This window comes from Eleutherodactylus coqui, chromosome 7 (assembly GCF_035609145.1).
Source record: "Eleutherodactylus coqui strain aEleCoq1 chromosome 7, aEleCoq1.hap1, whole genome shotgun sequence".
NCBI classification, from domain to species: Eukaryota; Metazoa; Chordata; class Amphibia; order Anura; family Eleutherodactylidae; genus Eleutherodactylus; species Eleutherodactylus coqui.
Genome location: NC_089843.1, coordinates 196,014,873 through 196,035,059, shown reverse-complemented (window position 1 = coordinate 196,035,059; position 20,187 = coordinate 196,014,873). Strand labels below are relative to the sequence as shown.

Here is a 20,187-nt window from a genome sequence, read left to right as displayed (position 1 = left end):
CTGTGAAAGATGCATCTAAAAACAATGGAACAATTTCACAACAATGTTCTTCAACATAAAATTGGGAAGACTGTAAATATCCTACCCCCCCCCCCCCCCCCCCCCTCTACAGTACATATCATCAATTGATTCAGAGAACCGGGAGAAATTCATGTACACAAGGGACAAGGCCAATGGTCAATATTGGATACTCAAGATCGGCCCTCAGGTGTCACTGCATTAAAAACAGGCATGATTCTGGGATGTAAATCTGTGCATGGGCTCAGGAATATTTCCAGGAACCATTGTCTGTGAATACAGTTCTCTGTGCAAGCCACAAATGTAAGATATAGCTGAAGAAGCCATATATATCAAGACAATGCAGAAATAATGGCGTCTTCTCTAGGCCAAAGCTCATTTGTAATGGAAAACTGTTCTGTGGTCAGATGAGTCAAAATGTGAAATTCTTTTTGGAAACCACGGACGCCGTGTCCTGCGGGCTCAAGAGGAGAGGAACCATCCGGCTTGTGATCAGCGGTCAGTTCTGCATCTCTGCTGGTGTGGGGTTGTATTACTGCCCATGGCACGGGCAGCTTACACATCCTGACAGGCACTATCAATGCTGACAGTATGTAGAGGGTGTAGAACCACACACTGCATCCATCACAACAGCATAGCTTCCCAGGAGAAGAGTCCGGGGGTGAACCGGCCGCCTGCGGTCCCGACCTTCTACCAACAGGAAACGTGGCGCATTATGAAAGGAAAATCCAGCAAAGACGAGGAGGACTGCGGAGCAGTGGGTATCCTCCATCGGACTAGAATGGGACAGTATTCCTCCCCCAAAACTGCATGTACAAACTGTTGTAACAACTTAGTAGACATGGGCCCGCCCCAACTTTGTGAGATGTGTTCCTTCCATCAATTTCTAAACTGGCTACTCCGGTCACATCGGTCGGGCCCTTTGGTCGGAGATTTTGTCACAGGTTCAGCTCAAACTTCATGCAGCGCTTATTCTTCTACGCAAAAGCCGGCCAGCAGGGTGGAAAGTGTGCGGACCCCATTATAGTCATCGGGGTCCGGCCGGCGCTGGTCGTTTTATCCAGAGATGGACCGTTGGCCCATGAGGATCCCAGATCGATATTTAACCCCTTAACGCAACAGTATGTCCACGTGCGCCCTGTGGATAGCACAAGATCAGAAGAGACCCTGCGGCAGCCGGACTGATACATAAGGACAGCGAGGCCCGCTGTTAACCCCTTACATGCCGCAATCTACGTAGATCACTCTTTCTGTGACATCATCGGAACCTCCGCTATGTAATCTTGGAGGGCCGATGGGTTGCCATGGCAACAGGACGCCAGCTACAGGCATCCTGACTTGCCTGTGATCGCTGTTACAAGCAATAAGGCATTGCAGTACAGAAGTCCTACAAAGCCTTCGCAGAGCGCCGGCCGCGGGAGGATAAAGCTTTGGACTTGGGACGCAGCAATGTAAAAATTATGAGGTTTTCTGTACAAAAGTGGAAAAACCTAAAAAGGTTGTAATGTTTTTGGCATCGCTGTAGTCGCACCAACAAGCAGGAGACGTCGATGGCGTCATGTACGCCGTGTGATGGACGCTGTGAAAAATGTTTAAAAACAACGGCAGAATTGATGCATTTTCTCTCCCTGCTGTCAAAAAATAGCAGTTTGATATTATATGCACCCAAAAATGGTGCCAATAAAAACTAGACTTCACGGCGCGAAAAACAAGCCCTCACACGTCTGCGTCCTTAAGGGGTTAAAGGGCTGCGGTCACCTACCTTTATCCCTACGTGAAGGTAGGTGACCGCTGAGACGGGGGGAGGTCAGCGCTTCCTTGCTGTCAGCGATGGAAGCCGCCGCTGAATGCGTTCAGCTGCGTATTTTGGCGCTGACACCAAGGGAACGAGGGAGGTAAGTAGAACTCTTACACACCCAGACTCAGCGGTCACCTACCTTCTGCTCATAGGGCTAAAGGTAGGTGTCAGCCTCTTTACACCCCACACTGTCGCACCCAGCAGCCGGGGACTTGCTTATATAAACTAGTCTGCAGCCCTTCAACCTAGACGCCATTGTATCCCCCAGAAATGGCGGCGCAGCGCCGTTCTGCGCATGCCCGGTTTCCATGGAGACGCGTGTGCCGGCCGCTCTTGTATTGATTCGAAAGCAGTGACGTCCGCAGCACCTCCCGACATGCAACGGGGCAACCAAATCTGAAAGTGGGCGGAGAGAAGAAGAAGCAGCCGCGCCGCCATATTGGCCCCGCGAAGTAAACGGAAGGCTGGGAGCCCGGGGAGCAGGCAAGTAGGGGGCGGTAGTGGGGTCGGTAACCCTGCCGGCGGCATTACGCTCGGACCCCGGAAGCTGCAGGTCCGTTAGTAACCGCCCGCTGCTCCTCCTGGTGGTCGCCGGACTGTGGTGCCCCCTGCGGCCCCGTCTGCCAGTCTGCATTGTTTGCGTGTAGCTATAGCTGCGGTATGTCGTGCCCCAGGCATCAGTCGGGACATATCGCGACAGTGGGCGACCTGCCTCTATGGACGTCTTATGGTTGACCTGGCCTCTGCTCACCGCACGCAGCGGTTCGCACTCCTCGTCCGTAAATAGCGCCGCGCCGATACGGTTGTATGTGTATGTCGTCCCGTGAGGTCGCTACGTGTTCGCGGGTCAAACGCTGCTCATTGTGTGTTTCTGCGTATCCGTTTTTTTCCCTACCTGTATAAATACGCGACGTATTCGCGCAAAACACAAACCCCGTCCTGCGCATCGGTGGGTAGTTGCCAGTGTAATTCGTACCCAGATCGGACAGCTGCGGTTTTATATCACATGAAAAAATGCGCAGCTGTGAGTGACGGCGTTAAAATTAACGGCGCTATCCACGGCATTTTTCGTGTAACGCAGCGTTTTACTGCGGTCCTCTACTGCGCAGGGTGGCGGTCTCACACACGAGGTCCGGCGCCTCTGATTTGTTCCATTTTCTTCCTAATCTGCCGCTTAGCGATGTTTCGTATAAACGCCGCGCCTCCGCAGTGTTAATCCGTATGTACAACGGTGTTGGCGCGCCAATGAAGACCAATAGGGCGCCGCCGCGTAACCTACGACTATACACAGTAAAAACCGCTAGTGTGAGCGGGTGACGAGAAGCAATGTACCTGCGAGGACACTCCGCCCGTGTGCGCCCGGCCCGACGCGTGGAATGTGCTGCGTGAATGCGCCCGTGGGCCGACATCACACGGGTGTAGGTGCGATTCCCGATGGGCGTTGCTGTGCGTCTGTATTTTTTGCGCACTCATGTTGTGTATGTGTGTGCAAAAAAAATCTGCGCCGCCATTTAGTTCATTCGGCAGTTACGTTACGACACGCGCCATATTGGTGCGCAATACATGCGAAAATAGAACATGCTGCGTGTTCTTGGGGCAAACGGAACGGACGCGAAAAATCTGGTCATGCGAACAAACCCGTCTGTTCACTGCGTGGTGCGAGCACAAAGTCTGTACGCAATATGAAGCCGCGAATAGTGTGAATTCGCCTTTACGGCGGATACGCCTTGGCCAGTTTCACGTCTTCTGTCCAGCAGTCGACTTCAATGTGTCCTTTTTTTTTTCTCTTGCAGTGAGACGGACACAAAGGGATTATTTTTTTTATTTTAAGTCTTCGGGTGATTTCTCGTAAGGAACCGCCTGCGGTTTCCAGTGGGATGTGTAAAAAGAATGGCATCGCCCCCGCGTACCATGTGACCAGCGTGCGACGGTTACTACTGAAAACACTTGTATTTTGGGGGGTTCTTTCATGCACTTGACAACTTCAGTTACATTCAGGTGATGCCAGCTCCTCGCCCGCATCCAGAGTCGCATTCTTACGGGGGTAATACTAGTCCTAGTTTCTCCACAGCCTGCCTGTCGCCGTGACCCTGATCAGCGGCCGGCGTGCAGTGAGCCCCCTTTATTCTTGGTCTAGTAGTGGGTCTCGCTGGTCGGACCCCACCAAGTGATGGGAGAAGCTGTCATGGTAACATCTCTTCCACTTGCTGATACAAGTTACCACGTAACATCGCTGGCGCTCTACGAAGACCAAACATGGCCGCCGTACGGTAGTGGAAGCTTCCCGCCGTACTGTCAGCGGCCATAACGCTGCCGCTCACGGACAAAAGGCACACCGCTGATGAAGACTCAAATGTGACCTTTATTGATCCCACGTGAAGGCCTCATGCCCACGGGCAGAATTGACTGGCGGGTCACCCACAGCTCACTTATGCCTCCCAGACAGTCATTGGCATCTGCAGGTAATTAAATACCTGCGGATGTCATTTTTCCCGGCGTGCGAATCGCTTACGCGGGGAAAAAAATATATAGCCTGCTCCATTTTCTGCAGATTCCCGCACGAATGGCTTCCTTTGGAGTCAATGGAAGTCATCCGACCGGCGGCACAGCTGACACTGCGTCCGTGCCGCGGGAAAGCAGGACATTTGAGAAAACAGGCGCACGGCGTGCTGGTCGGCGAGCCAAGCGCATCTGATGTGTAGAAGAAAGAAGATCCGGCTGGGACTGAGAAGAAAATGTCCATGGCTGCGGGCACGGGCGGCATCTGCGCATGAGCCTAAAATGTGTCCTATATATGGTACATCTTAATCTCCATCAGAGAAGTGTGCCTTTACGTCTGTGAGCTTCTCTTTTGGGGTGCTTTTACACCGAATGATTATATCGTTCAGAAATGATCACGATGGAAGGATAATTTGTTTGCCAGCATAAACCCCCCGCTGGCGCATCGCTGATCGCTCCGTCGCTCTCCATCACCGCTACGGAGAACCCAACCGGCCTGTAAGAAAAGGCTTATCTGTGTGCTTAAACTGAACCTCCGAGCGAACGGACGGTATTCTCTTAGGTGACCAACTATCCCTCACACTGCCTTCACTCATTTTTACTGCCCCCCCCCAGAGGTTGTGTCTATTGTGAAATACAATATACCGCTATACAAGACCCAAATAATACCGCCGCCTCATGATCCCTACACAGGCCCAAATATTACCGACACACCACTATTTAGTAACTTAGTAACGAAACAACAAGGCACTATGCAATGACCAATAATGCCGCCATATAAGTCCCAGATAATACTGGCTTACCATGGCCGTTACCACTAAACACGGACGGAATAGTATTACCATATTGGGTATTTATATTATTTGCTCAGTATTTAGTGGTGTTGATTGTATTTATGGTATGGCGATATTATCTGGGACTTGTATAGCAGCATTTGTCATGATGGTTGTCTTTCCATTGTCTGTTATACAAAGACCAGTAATAGCACTATAGTATGACCACTACCATTATCACTGCATGGTGACTGAATAATATTACCGCACTGTTACTGGGTAAAAACAACCATACAAAGACCAATATTACCTCCATACAGTGAGCATATAGCGGTAGATAATACTGTCGCTTTACACAGGTGTTGTGCAGCCCCTAGAAGTGAGCACAGTACGGTCATATCCTGTGATTGCACCTGCCTTTTTCTGTGTTTTCCAACTGGCCCAGACCACCATGATGACTTTTTCCATGGACGGCTTGTCTCTGTGACATTTACAATGCAGACATTTTTGGCTTCTCGGTCTTCCAGCACCCGTCAACATCTTCCCAGCCGACACGAACTTCCCGTCCTGCCGCTACCCCCACTGCTTTTAAACGTGTAAACGGACAAATTTACTTCGAATTTACAAGCTATTAATTATAACCCGATGTCCCCGTAAAGGCCGGGCGCACACGGGCGGATATGGATTGTGGATTGAATGGCCTGCATTTTTGTTCACTTGAAGATATAAATTGCGTGTTCCGTGAGCGGAAAAAAATCACAGCATGCCCTATTTTGCTGCAGAATGTGCGCAGACAACTTCCGTTGATGTCAATGGAGGCTGTCCGACCCACATTGCCCATGGGCTGCGGGTACCTGTGTTATCACGAAGCGGCGACGCAGGAAATATAACTTAAAAGAAAAACAAAAAAAAACAGCCGGAAACTGCTGCAGGCCTCCTGAATGGTCGCCCGTCTGAGTCCGGTTTAAGGTTTACACTCTTAACGGGCCGATGCTGGAAGGCCTGTCGCCTGTGTGCACCTTAAGCTGGGGCTGTAGTGCGGCGCGGAGATTGGAGCGTCATCTGATAACTGTCAGCTGTGTCGCATTGTGACCCGTTCCTTAGGACAACTGCGACAGGACAGTTGCAGGAAATCCAATGCATTTGGATTTTGGTCACTAGTCACGTGACTTTTTTTCCCACCGCAGACACCTATGTAAGTTGCATGTAACTGTAGCGGCTCTTTTGGCAGCGCACCGCACATATCCTGTGCATCGCATACTTCCTACGTGGCAACCATCTTGGCGGAGGGACGGGGGGCTAATAAGAACCAAGGTTTTTTTGGGTGCGCTGCGTGAGAGGCACAATTTGAAAGTCAATATTGAGAACGGTTCCGTGTATTACGCTATGGCGTACACTGTGAGAGCCCTGACCTGCGTGTGGTTGGGCTATTGCTTGACAGCAGTTGTAAAACCGGCGCATGATGGAAAGGTTGAAAAAATGTTTAGTCGTGCAAATCTTGTAAGACTTTATATTGTACGACCTGTCGCCATGCTGCCCTAGATTAACTCTCCCAAGGACAGGCTTACCATCTCGCTGTTTGAGGTTTTTGGCTGCCATGGTTTGATTTTCGCGGATTTTGGTGAACCGACTATTTCTGTTGGGTTTTGTACCTGCGCCCAGATGGGTAGTCTATAAGGGACTGCAGTAATAGCGCTTCATTCACTGTTCTATAGCATTCTCACTTCTGTGCGTGTTTACTAACAGTATCTCTATGTATTTAGCTCTCTGCCGTAGGCATTAGGTGGACGGTCCCACCGGAGCTGAACCTCGCGGTCATCTCTCCCACACTCCTAGTTCTACAATTTGCCGTCACCATGGACCAAGATTATGAAAGGCGCCTCCTGCGGCAAATTACTCTTCAGAATGAGAACACTATGCCTTGTGTAAGCCCAATGACTTTTTTTAATGAACTTGTGACTGTGACCGCTACTTCTCCAATGTAAGGTTGTATTAAGATGGCCGTATGCAAGTTGCGCTTGAGAAATTCGGAAGTACCCTGTATCATACAGCACACGGACTGAGGTCCGTGCGTTGCCGATACATTGGTCTGTGTGTGAGCACAACCGTGTATATAGCGTAATTGGCTATAGTGGATCCGTGTACGCTCTGTGGAACACAGACAGCATACGGCCGTCTGAATGGGGCCTAACTCGGTACGGTGTTGGCTGTTTGCATTAATCCCATTGACATTGAATGAAGAGACAAGGCACATGCTCAGGCACCGCTCCATCCAAAGCCCTCACCAAGATTGTGTGCTGAGGAGGAACAGGTGATGTCACCGTCATGTGATCAGTAACGTATGTGATGTGCATGTAGCAGAGCTGTGTGTATGTGATGTGAATATTTTGACCAACTCCAATCCCTTTCACTATTTTATATTAAGTGGCACATAGCGCCACCAAAAACACTGGTACTAGTGACTTTACCACTTTACACTGGGCCACATTTTGGGAAAAATGTCTCCCCAGATAACCCGTCTAAAGGGGAAGGGGGGAGAATTTTGCAGCAAGTCTGAATTATTTCACAGTACAGGCAGTGTGCAAGAAATCTCATCCACATGTGGCTGAAAAAACCGCAGTGCGGATTTCCATGCGATATCCATTTATGCTGTGGGCTTTCCCCATGGATTTCACCTCTTCACATGAGGATATGAAATGTGCATGTAACGCATACGGACTTCATGTGGATTCACACAAACTTTTAATCTTGATGCTTTGGTCAGGGACATCTAAGAGCATAAACGCTGTAGAGGAATGTTTAGATAATGTTCATCTTCTGACATCTCAGATGGAAATACTGGATACTGATCTACAATCTATAGATTTTCTTTATGGTAGACCGACATAGATCGGCCATCATAAGGACGCTTTGTCCTTGGTGTGGCTAATGTAGAATCTCTCTGGACACTTTTGGTGTGTATGTCCGGCGGTTTCTCCGTACATGCTACGTTTACGTGACAGGCGCTGTGTGCGCTCGGGCCACGTCATGCAACATTAGCAAAGCTCTACTTTTGGCACCACCTTTGTGCAGCTTGCTGGCTATTTTATGGCTGTACGAGGGCCAAACCACCAGTATCTACATGGCTGCTGCCGGCAATGATGACCGACCTTCCTCTACCTTCAGTAGAAGAGATGTGAAGTGATTTTCTATTTTTGATGGCTTGTTCCTTTGTACCCTTTGCTAACGGCCATAATGTGGTGTATAGTCAGATTTGTAGTGTAAGTCACGACCTGCCGACTAGCTTGAGCTTTTCTTTTCCTGCATAAGTCTACATATTTCCCTGCAGGGTTTCCCATAGTAAATGCCAGAAAGAATAGCGCAGCATGTGTTCTTCCTGACCAGACGCGTGTGCTTAGCCTAAATATTCTCTTTTTTAACTCTTCCTCATACAGGTATCTGAAATGAGAAGGACATTGACGCCATCCAATTCTCCTATGTCATCACCAAGTAAGCATGGAGATAGGTTTATTCCATCTAGAGCCGGAGCAAACTGGAGCATTAACTTCCACAGAATAAACGTGAGTGAAATGTTAATGGCACTGAATGCAATATATATTGGGGAAGCTTTATAATAAAGGGGCTGTCCGGTCAGCAAAAGATACAGATCAATATTACAGATGAGCGAGCAGTCGCTGGAGTAACTGCTTTATCCGAGCGTGCTCGCTCATCTCTAATCAATATCTTTGTGGTCAGTATGTGATTGCACTTGCCATAGGATCAGTGTTCCCTTTGGCTCCTCGTCCTCCATTGCTGACGGGCACATGAGGCTTCCTTGCGGTGTTGTCATTGTGGCGAGGGTGGCTCACAGCTGCATGTGCGCAGTATTGTCGTTGTGGGACTACTCGCTGCAAAAACTGACTGAATGTGGTTTTTACCATTTGATTTGCGGTTGTGAAGCGGCTTACTGGTTGAAAAGTTAGCACAAGCAATTATGAAAGTATTTGGGGCACTTTGGAAATCCAGAAATAACTAAATCGGCAATCCTAAATAAAATAAAACTAAGGTTAGTTTCACACGGTGGATTTTGGCATGGGATCCACAGCAAGTCTGCTTCCAATACTCCAAGCTGTAGTCTATGCAGTGCAGGTTTTAAATCTGCATACGGAAAATAAGTGACCTGTCCTCCCCGATGCGGATTCCGTGCCTTATTTGAATAGGGAATTCCACGTGCGGATTTGCTCACTGAAAAGGAATTTCTACTGCGACATCCATTTGGAAAAATGTGTCCACCATGTGAACAATACCGTAAGATCTGTATGTACCAGCTTCACAACCCATTAAGCCCTATTTTTGTTTTGTAGGAAAATGAGAAATCGCCCAGTCAAAACAGAAAAGCCAAAGATGCCACTTCTGACAGTGGAAAAGGTGAGACGTTACGTAATGTGTTACTGCATAATGTTCAAGGTAAATATAGCTCAACTAGCAGCACTAGATATGATTAGAACCGGCCTGGTCTTCATACCCAGCGGCACTATAAGGCTAGTGCTACACAGGGCAGATTTGCCACGGATTGCCGTTGCATATCCGCACTGCGGCAAAACCGCTGCGTTTGCAGTGCAATGCAGCACAAATGAGATTTGCCAAAAAGCTGTTCTCACAGGATGGATTTTTCCCGCACAGCCGCAGTGCGAAAATGCAACTGCGTTGCGGTTTTAAAAGACGCAGCATGTTCATTCTTTGGTCTTTTCCGCAGCGCTTTTTTGTCCATAGACCTCTATGGACGCAGCCAAAACCGCACCAAATACGCGACAAAAGTAAAAAAGCGCTGCGGGAAAAAACCGCTTGCGGATTTTTCCGCACGAAAATCCGCAGCAAAATCCACAAGCCCAAATTAACCTTTGAAGCGGTTTTGCCACAGAAGCAGTTCTTCTGTGTCAAAACCACAACGGAAAAACCACAACAAATCCGCCCTGTGTGACCCTAGCCTAAGAACATGAGGGGCGGACAGGGCAGCAGACTCCAGTAGACAATGCAGCTAAACTGTAGTCCCTGATCATGGTCAGCATTGATGAAAATGAATAGCAGGTATAGTTATCATCAATCACGGGGATTAGCTTAAAGGGGTTGTCTTCCCATCTGGCCAGTGTGGGCCAATGTACAAAATAACAATAGAACATACTCTCCTCTTTTCTCCTCCTGGGAAACAGTGCAACAGCTCCGGCGACTATCCTGGTCTGTGTTGACAGCGTAAGTCAGGTGATCGCTGCTGCTAACCGGAGGCCGCAGCACTGAACTCCTGGCACCTTGGCAGCCAGGACGTGAGAGCTGATAACAGGTGGTGATGTTGCGGCATGTGATTGGCTGCAGTTGACCCGTGGTCTCCATTCCACAACTAAAAACAAGGATGACCGCAGGCCTGCAATGCTGGATCACTGGGACTGAGGACTAATGCATTTGGATTGAATTCTAAAATCCTTTTGTAACCGGACAACCCCTATTACACAGAGTTTTTAGACCTCAACTGGAATTCTGCTTTAAAGTGACCCTCCGTAGTCCCTGTTACTAAGGCGGCTTTTCCTCGGTATATGTGCAGCAGATCACTGGTGCTTTAGTACTTGATAATTACTCTCCCCTTGCTGCAGTAGAAATCTGCTCTGTGTACTGCTGCTCTGGTGATCAGCAGAGGCGGAGCTGCAGGGGAGGAGATGGGGTGTGTCTCTAAACTAATCCAATGGTGAAAGGGGGTGTGGCTCAGGCTACCTTGTTGATACTGCAGGTAAACTTTAATTACAGCTCTGCCTTTGTGACTAAAAAGTAGCACATTGAGGAAACTAAATGGCAGCTAATAGTGTATATATAGATTAACTTGCGTATTGGGCTTGGCGATGTGCTCTAAAATATATATTTTGTTTTTCAATCTCATCTTGATTTGTCATTCTCTTCCTTTTTTTTTTTTTTTTTTTTGTTGTGCTAAAATTGGCAAAACACAATTTTTTTTTTTTTCAGGCCTGTGACATGTTCATTGGACATATGGCTTGAGAGCTACGTAGCCCCACTCAAGTGAATGGGATTGCGCTGCTATACAGCATACTGCATATAGCCTGGTGTGTACTGAATTGACTGAGGCACTCATCCGAGTGCCCCTATCACCTCATACACCTGAACAGTGAGGATATCAAATGGCGGACCCCTACTAGTCAACTATTGATGACCTACCCTGTGGATAGTTTATCAATAGCTTAGTCTTGGAAAACCCCTTTTTAATATATAATGATTATCACAATTGTCCCATTCAGTTCTAATAATTTATCAAGGAATTGGAACTCGTATGTAAAAGAATGGGGTACAAACTAGTCATACACACATGAAGGATAGGGTTCCATTTCCCTCTCAGTCCCCTATGTACTATCCACATCCCGTCATCCTATTCTCATGTACTCCCCTTCTCCCTAACACAGCCCATTGTGAAGGATCTATGTTGTTACTCATCGCAGCCCTCATAGTATCCTCTTCCCCTGCCCTGCCTCCTTCCAGAGCCACACAGTCTTCTCCTCTGTGGTTCAGTAGCTTTACATGGATGAGCTGGTAGACCATGTAGGAATCGAGCGTATATAGCCTAGCGCTGATTGATTCCTGCAGCGGCTCATGAGTGTCCTCTCCTGGGCATCCAGCACATCCTATTTCCCCTTAGTCCGATGGTTGTCCTGCACTCGGGTGAATGGAGCTATCGATCATTCATCAGAATCATGCCTTAACAAAAAGGAGACTTGAATGAATTTGATTAATCGCTTCGTTCTGCCTGTGGATCATTTCTGAGGTCATGACTGTCTTTTGCTTTAATGACACTTGTCTATGGATTCCGGTTAATCACAGCTTTATACATCTCATATGATGGTTCTTTTAGATCAGTTGAGCTTGCACCTCACATTTGTCGTTACTTCTTTCCAGATGGCTTGGCGTACTCTGCTTTATTGAAGAATGAACTGTTGGGTGCTGGAATCGAAAAGGTTCAGGACCCCCAAACTGAAGACCGCCGACTTCAACCATCCACACCTGAAAAGAAGAGCCTTTTTACGGTAAACTCCTTGGTCTAATACTGACATTCTCTGTGCAGTGAGCAGTGTTGTATTCAGAGAATACATGGGTAGAAGTGAAGATCTGTGGACATCTAATATAAAGCATGGCAAGTATGTGCAAAATAAAGCAACTCTTGGCCCAGCCGTGCCCTCCGATAATATTTGGCAATACTGTATTATTGTCTATGTAGTAGTGCTACGTTTTTCAGAGGTGTGACATGATAGATGGAATCTGATTCTTCCACCGAATTCAGCACCCCAAAGTTAGTTGAATCAGCTTGTTTCCAAACCAGATGCAAAAAAATTTGGGGGCTTTTTTTTGACCAGTGTTATCAATGTACCGGGATCACCTTATGTGGAAGCCCTGATGAGGCTAATTTTACACAAGCGGGCGCAATGTCAGTCTGGGAAACTCTGCCCGATATTGAGCTCACCAACGTGCGAGGTACCAGCGGAAGAGAGATGTTTTGTGTCAAACTCCTCCATCACTTCTGTACAATTGCAATCCTCTTCAGTACAGGAGTGTTGGCAATTGTTTCCCATTGCTTTCTTTCAAAATATGTTTATTAGTTTTCAAAAACACTCCCCGCTGCAACCCCCCACTCACCCACGGCGCCCCCCGAATCTTTTCGCCCGAGTACGGAAGTACTCGAAAATCGCGGCGCTCGGGTGAAAAAGGGGCGTGGCCGAGTAGGTTCGCTCATCTCTAGTGACAATTAAACACAAATATTAACAGACGCTAACAGCGGTGTATGTCGGGGGAGAGTGAAGCAGGGGAGAGGGAGGAAAAAGGAGAAGAAAAAAGTGGGAGGAGATAATAAGGGGGGATGCAGGGGGGGGGGGGGGGACTTTGGCCTTCGTCTACCTCCTTGCAACATTTTGCTTGGTAGGGCACCGTGGAGCAGGGCAAATTGACGGTTGATCACTTATCTAGGTTCTCGTTTCTGCCTCGTGTCTCCCAATATATTTGCGTTTACAATGATCCGTCAGCCAGCCATGTATGGAGATCCCTTAAAGTCTATCCAGGCAGTCCAAATGTCGGGCTCTGAGTCGGAGCTCCTAAGTTCCTCCATGTGTTTGATGTATTCCATAGCCTCCACCCATGTCAATCTCCGGACTGCTCCCCTTTGTCTCCAATGCTGTGAGATGATTAGGCACATAGTCACGATGAAGTGTCTTAGGAGACCTTTTTTGATTCGAGATATAGTGCCTGGCAGCATGGAGAGGAGGACAATCTCAGGGGACAAGACAAGGGAAGCCCTGCAGATTTCATTATATAGCGCAGCGATGTCCCCCCAGAGTGAAGCGATAAGCGGACAAGACCACCATGTGTGTAACATAGAACCCACCTTCAAGCCGCATCTCCAGCATTCCTCTGGAACGTCAGGAAAGATTCTATGGAGTCTATCCGGGGCCCTGTACCACTGTGAGACAATCTTGTAATTGAGTTCTTTGGCCTTAATTGATATAGACATCTTGTGGGAAAGCTTATATGCTTTGCTCCAGAGCTCCTCGGAGAACTGCCTCCCGATCGCTTCCTCCCACCTCGTCTCCCACGGCAAGCGCGACTCGCTCTGCCTTCCGTCGAGCAACAGTCCATACAGCAGAGATATTGCGTGGGTCGGGGAGGCTGGGGCTGTACAAATCTCCTCGAATGGGGTTAGAATCGAGTTTAGCTGTCCTGGTTCCTCGAGCGAACTCAAATAGTTCCTGATTTGTAAATATTGCATGCAGGAGCCCTGTTTTAATCTATGGTTTCCAGCGATATCTTTCAGTGGGCGCATACCACCTGACCCCCACACCCCTCGAGCTTGTGGCTTAGGATTGCCTGGAAGGATGGACAGTGTCTTTACCGTTAGTGTGGCCGGGATTTGGGGGTTTCCTGTGAGTGGTGTCTGAGGTCCAGGCACGCTTGCTATCTTACTGTTTCTGGTTACGCGCCTCCACGCTCTTAATAGGTTCAGTGCGAGGGGGGACACCTCCTGCCCTTGCCAATCTATTTTCCTTGGAATCCAAAAGGGACCTTCTAGGTTCAAGTTATTCTGATCTATTTCCAGGGCCACCCATGTTTTTTTATCTGGGTGGTGGAGTATGTCCAGGATGCATTTTCCGACCGCGGCCTTATGGTTAAGTTCAAGGTCCGGTAAGCCTGCTCCTCCGGACGACCTAGGGCAAGATAAGGTCTTGTAGCTAATTCTGGGTTTAAGGTCCCTCCATACAAATTTTGCTAAGACCTTTTGTAATAGGGTGAAGAAGCTCCTGGGAATGTCATATGGTAGAGTCTGGAAGACGTACAAAATCCTGGGCAGTATATTCATTTTGAGGGAGTTGATCCTCCCAAACCATAAGTGTAGTTTGGACCAGCCTTCTAGTTCCGTCTCAAATAATGATAGTAACGGTCTATAGTTTAGGTTAAAGATGTCTTGTGGATCAGCTGGGATATGTATGCCTAGGTATTTTATTGCGTCTCCCCTCCACGTATATGGAAGTGACCGGCTCAACTGGGTGGCCGCTGAGGTTGGTAAGGATATATTTAGGATTTAGGATTTTTGGGGATTGATTTTGAAGTTGCTGAGGTTCCCATATCTGGTTAGTTCTGCTATGATCTCGGGGATGGAGCTATCGGGTCTCGTGACGTACAGTAGTAAGTCATCTGCAAAAATGGATAATTTGTGCTCCCTGCCTCCCCCCCACCATCCCTCTAATGTCTGGATTCCCCCTCAGGGCCTCCGCCAAAGGCTCCATCGCTAGTATATATAAGAGAGGGGAAAGGGGGCATCCCTGCCTGGTGTGTTTCCCATTGCTTTCAATGGAAAGCTTCGCATCACTCATCTGCACCTCGCAATGTGTTTTCTGGCCCCACTGACTATAATGGGCAAACATGTATGAAGGCGTACTTCCACCCTCAATGAGAGAGGCTATAATTGTTTTAATTCCTAAAACTGGGAACGGATTTGTCTCTTCCTGATCTATTATTGATCACTGATGGGAAAAGTCTAGCTAAGGTACTTGTGAACAGATTACTTTAGGTTATGACTATTTAATACATGAGGATCGGTTTGGCTTTATGCCAAACAAATCAACAGCTATAAACTTAAGGAGGCTTTATATAAATCTCCAGGCGGACCATCGCCGGATGTTGTGATTACATTTAGTGCATAGGGTTTATCATACGCCATTAAAGTTGTTTAGTTCGGCTATTAGATTAACCCCTTAGTGACCACCCTATAGTGTTTTTACATCCAGCGCAGGCGTCAGCTGTTTATTACAGCTGACACCCGCAGGCACTAGCCGCGCTCGGCCGTTCGGAAACGACAGGACATCCCGCAAAAAATGAGCCCTTGCACAACTACATTGACAGAAAAATAAAAAAGTTATTGCGCGCACAAAATGACCACAGAAAATAATTGAAAAAAATTAAATATCTTAAAAAAAAAAATACAAGTACTACAGCAAAAAAAAAATATATAAGTTTGGTATCGTAGTAATCGGACTGACCCATAGAATAAAAATATCCGGTCGTTACATAGAGGTAGAAAAGCTCATTGTGTTTAGAGTGGGCTCGGGGGATAGGCGAGGAGGTGAAGAGTTAGTCTTCAGTGGTGGTGCTGTCTTTTGTATGTGGTCCAAGTAGATTTTGTTGGGGATGGGGAGGTTCCGATTTCTTTAGAGACTGTCACCTTTTCTTGCAGTCCTCAATGAAAGCACCCTCAGGTAGAGCCTGTCGCACTGATTACAGTGATATGTCTGCTGTGTGGAGCTGTGCAGGGCTTTAGGAGAAACTTGCATGTTATTAGTAGCAGCCAGACCCAGAACTAGTCCTGGATATTCATGAGCTGCAGTCCAGCCACACCCACCTCACCCTCCAGCCATGATTGACAGCTGACTGCCCATTACTATGCATAGAACGATGCCAGTCATTGGCTGGAGGGTGGGTGTACCTAGCCTGCAGCTCAGGAATATCTAGGACAGTGATGACGAACCTTTTAGAGACCAAGTGCTCAAACTGCAACCCAAAACCCACTTTTTTACTGCAAAGTGCCAACACGTCAGGGGGCGGAGCTTATCACGACGTATGATTTTTACCCCCGTCATCCTAAAAAGGACAGGGCCGCTTCAAAATAAACAGGGTGCAGATTTTGACTGCTTTTTGAATGCGGAAATGCTGCAGAATGTCCTCATCAGAAAATGCTGTGGAAAATTCTGCAGCATTACTGCATCCAAAAAGCAGTCACAATCTGCACCCTGTCTATTTTGAAACAACCCTGCCCATTTCTGCCACATGTAAACCTACCCCAGCGATAATAGTGACACCCTTCCCCAGCGGCCCCCAGTATGACATCGACGACCCCCCCAGTGGCCCACAGTATGACAGCGACCCGCAAGTGGTGAGCGTCCGATGGCGACGCGTGCCAGCAGGGAGGGACGCCTCTGGCATGCGTGCCATAGGTTCGCCACCACTGGCCTAGGACTACTGTAAGTAGTCCTCTATGCATGTGCTGCCTCTGTTAAAAGGCAGGTTTCTGAAAAAGTCCTTCTCGGATCCCCACAGCAGGCCTATCCCTGTAATGAGCATGCCTGTCACTACCTTCTGCTGCTCTGATAGGGGTGCAAAAAGATGGTGACAGTCTCTTTAAATGTAATAGTTTCAATGCATTGTATGTGTGGGTAACGATACGCCTCATGTATATTATGCATAGTAATCATGGGGTGCTGTATTACATTATAACTTGGATAAAAATTCACGTCGCCTTTTTAATTCACAGTATTCGTTAAGCTCAAAGCGATCAAGTCCTGATGATGGAAATGAAGTGTCTCCATATTCTTTGTCACCTGTGAGTAACAAAAGGTAACTATTTTTCGTTTTCTCTTTCAGACATTCAAAGGTGGCTTGATGATGACTGGATATTTCTCCCTCTGTCTTTATATATAATGTTTTGGGTTTTCTTTTCTCCCTTCCCCACAGTCAAAAACTTTTGCGCTCTCCACGAAAGCCCACAAGGAAGATTTCCAAAATTCCGTTTAAAGTACTTGATGCTCCAGAACTGCAAGATGATTTCTACCTCAATCTGGTGGACTGGTCGTCTCTGAATGTTTTGAGTGTGGGGCTGGGGACCTGTGTCTATCTATGGAGCGCATGTACAAGCCAGGTAAGGAAGAAGAGCGGTGTGCATAAGTGTATGAAGTCTTACAGGGTCCACTTCAAGTGAAGTCCAAAAGAATAGTGTATTTAGAAGGAATCTGTTGGCGCCATCTGCCGGCTGTATGGTACAGAACAGTAGTAGCTGAGGAGGGATTTAAATTGAATGAAATACAAGTTATCCACAAATAGATATATTATATGATAATAGATCTCTATCCCAGGACTTTCTACGCTTAGGAGCTTTCTATCAGCGATTGACAGCCATCTGTGTGCGCAGTCCTACAGGAAGGCTCTCACTGCACCTACAGTGTTTAGCCTGGTATTATTTGACAGGTAGAATTCTTTCCTTTATAATGATACCGAGCTCTAAGCTCTGGCGAGTGCGTCTAGCTGCCACAAGCATTGAGTTCTCATGCCATACGTATGTTCTCAGCAGTGACGTGGTTGTTACGGTCTTAGAACTTTTCCTGTACTTCTGAACTTGGCCTTTGGGCGCCTTCACACTTGTGATAAAATCGCATGCTGCAAGTTGTGAGTGAAAACGCAGAATTATGAAACCAACAGTTTCATTCCCATTTGCGATGTTTTCACTCATGCAATGTGGAGTGGGGAAAAAAATCTTATTTATTTATTTTTTATTTATATCTCCCATGCTTCTCTATGGAGCCTCCTTTTTATCACACTGCAAAGCACAAGCTTGCCATTTTTGTGTAATGCGTTTTTAACATTAGAAGCGGCAGAGATGTTGTTGCAAGAAAAGGCATTGCTGAAACTCGGCTTTTTTTATTATTTTTATTTTTTTTTGCAATATTTGTAGATTTCTTTGGCACACAACTCATTTGTCTTAATTTTTCTTAACCTCTGTGACATAAATAAGGGGGTACTAACTTTTCGAACAACTTATGCTCATGTAGTAGCCTGTGTGTCTCATCAATCCCATAATATACTTTCATTAAAAATGTTTTTGCTCCTGTAAATCAAGTTTGATGTGGTCTCCTATCCAGCTCCTCTGAAATCCACTTTCTGTTGTTAGGTATTGAGCTTCTGTAGTTACTGGAGTACTAGGATGTGGTGAAGGACTGAGAGGTCTGCAGACAGTGTTTGAAATCTGCACATTCTCTGCCTCCCGTGTGTGTGTGTGTGTGTGTGTGTCCGACCGACCGACCGACCGACCGCAGTTTGTAGCCTGTTAAGGAAGAAACAATAACTTGTAAGACGTGGTTTGTTACAGTCTGGGTGTCTGACGTATTTTGTCTTGTTCTAGAAGGGTAATAAGGTGGCATTCGCTTATAACGCGGTAAATGTCACGTTTTATTTCCAGGTGACGAGGCTCTGTGATTTATCGGTGGAAGGGGATTCGGTGACCTCTGTGGGATGGTCTGAAAGGGTGAGTACGGTTTAATGGTGTGGTGACATGGTTTTGGAACATTTTCTCTATATACCGTATTTTTTGCTCTAAGACGCACCCCTGTTTTAGTGACTGAAAAGAGGGGAACAAATATTTTGAACCAGGGATTGTGCAGGGAATAGTACCAGTGACGGAGCAGCAGAGCTCTGAAAAACCGGAGCTCTGGGACAGCAGCACTCATGTACGGGCCAAGGAAGGGAAAAATCTGATTGGTGGAAGCGGGGGAGCAGCAGCAGTTCCCACTGGCCCTCACCACCAATCAGCAGTACGTATGGGGTGGCAATGCAAAGGTGAAGGAACTAGTAAATTTGTTTCCGCGACCACAATTTAGATCACGTGTTAAACTCGCGATCGCACCGGAAACCTTGAATTTTGATATGTTCTTGTTTTACTTTTACCTTACCACCTATCAATAGTTGCAGTTTGTAACATTGCACTGCTCAATGTGTTTCCCCCCCCCCCCCCCCCTTACTACAAATATTCTATAATGCATTCAGTGTGCATTGTTACTAACCAGTGCTGTTATAGGGGTTGCACTATTGGAACATATGGCCATCATGGACAGGGGACCCCTCTTATTTGCCAGAGTGAAGAACTGCTGCTAGGAGTGGCCGTCAGGGTCTTGTCCTGAGGGTAACGGCTGTTTGCTAAGATGCACAGCAGCTATACCTTGCAAAGACTGCTGAAGTTGGGTAAAGACTGGGCAACCCACTTTAGTTTTAATATGGTAAGGGAACAGAAGATTCAGGGCTCCTATCCTTAGTGAAATGCATCAGTAAATGCTTAAAGGGGTTGTCTAGAAACTTTTTTTCTTATTGTAAAAACAGTTTCTCCACGCAGGAAAATTATAAGCGAGCGAATACTTGTCTCTCCCATCTTCCCACACGTCTCCCTCCTATAACTCCAGGTTATAGTGCCAAGGTGCACTGATCTGGAGCGGTCAATGGGAGACATGGGGATTGGAGAGATGAGTATTGGCTCGCTTATTTTCCAGCATGCGATGGGAAACCTGTTTTTATAATAATGTGTTGGCTGAACCTTTTTAAATGTGTCGTATGCATTAGATTATATATGTATTTGTATGCTTAGATTTACTTACTGTTGAGAAGTTTTAGGCAGGTGTGGAAAAAGTGCTATAAAGTAAGGATACTTTCAAATACAGAAGTGTTAATAGCTTTTGTCAATTAACAAAATGCAAAGTGAATGAGTAAAAGAAATCTAAATCAAATCAATATTTCGGTTGAGCATCCTTTGCTTTCAAAACGGCATCAGTTCTTCTGGGTACACTTGTACAAAGTCAGAGATTTTGTAGAGTTGTACTTAGGTGTACTAATAATCAGTTATACCAACACAGGTGATGGTGATCATCATTTACACATGTAGGTTTAAACTCTGTAATTAACTGACCTAGAAACTGCTGTGTAAGAAGTTTACAATGGGGTGAGGAACAGCCAAACTGTGCTACAAAGGAGAGGTTGTGGAAGACAGTT

General features: G+C 46.9%; 1 protein-coding gene across 1 annotated transcript in view; it reads left to right on the top strand.

Annotated features, from left to right (window-relative positions):
* The first annotated feature begins 2,202 nt into the window (after positions 1-2,202).
* Positions 2,203-20,187, top strand: part of FZR1 (fizzy and cell division cycle 20 related 1) — a 29,968-nt gene continuing 11,983 nt past the window's right edge. Inside the window, exons 1-8 of the mRNA XM_066574208.1 lie at positions 2,203-2,299; positions 6,852-7,013; positions 8,523-8,648; positions 9,432-9,495; positions 12,019-12,146; positions 16,913-16,995; positions 17,113-17,296; positions 18,611-18,676. Coding sequence (XP_066430305.1) covers positions 6,945-7,013; positions 8,523-8,648; positions 9,432-9,495; positions 12,019-12,146; positions 16,913-16,995; positions 17,113-17,296; positions 18,611-18,676 — 720 coding nt within the window. The 5' untranslated portion in view covers positions 2,203-2,299; positions 6,852-6,944. The remainder of the gene's footprint in view (positions 2,300-6,851; positions 7,014-8,522; positions 8,649-9,431; positions 9,496-12,018; positions 12,147-16,912; positions 16,996-17,112; positions 17,297-18,610; positions 18,677-20,187) is intronic.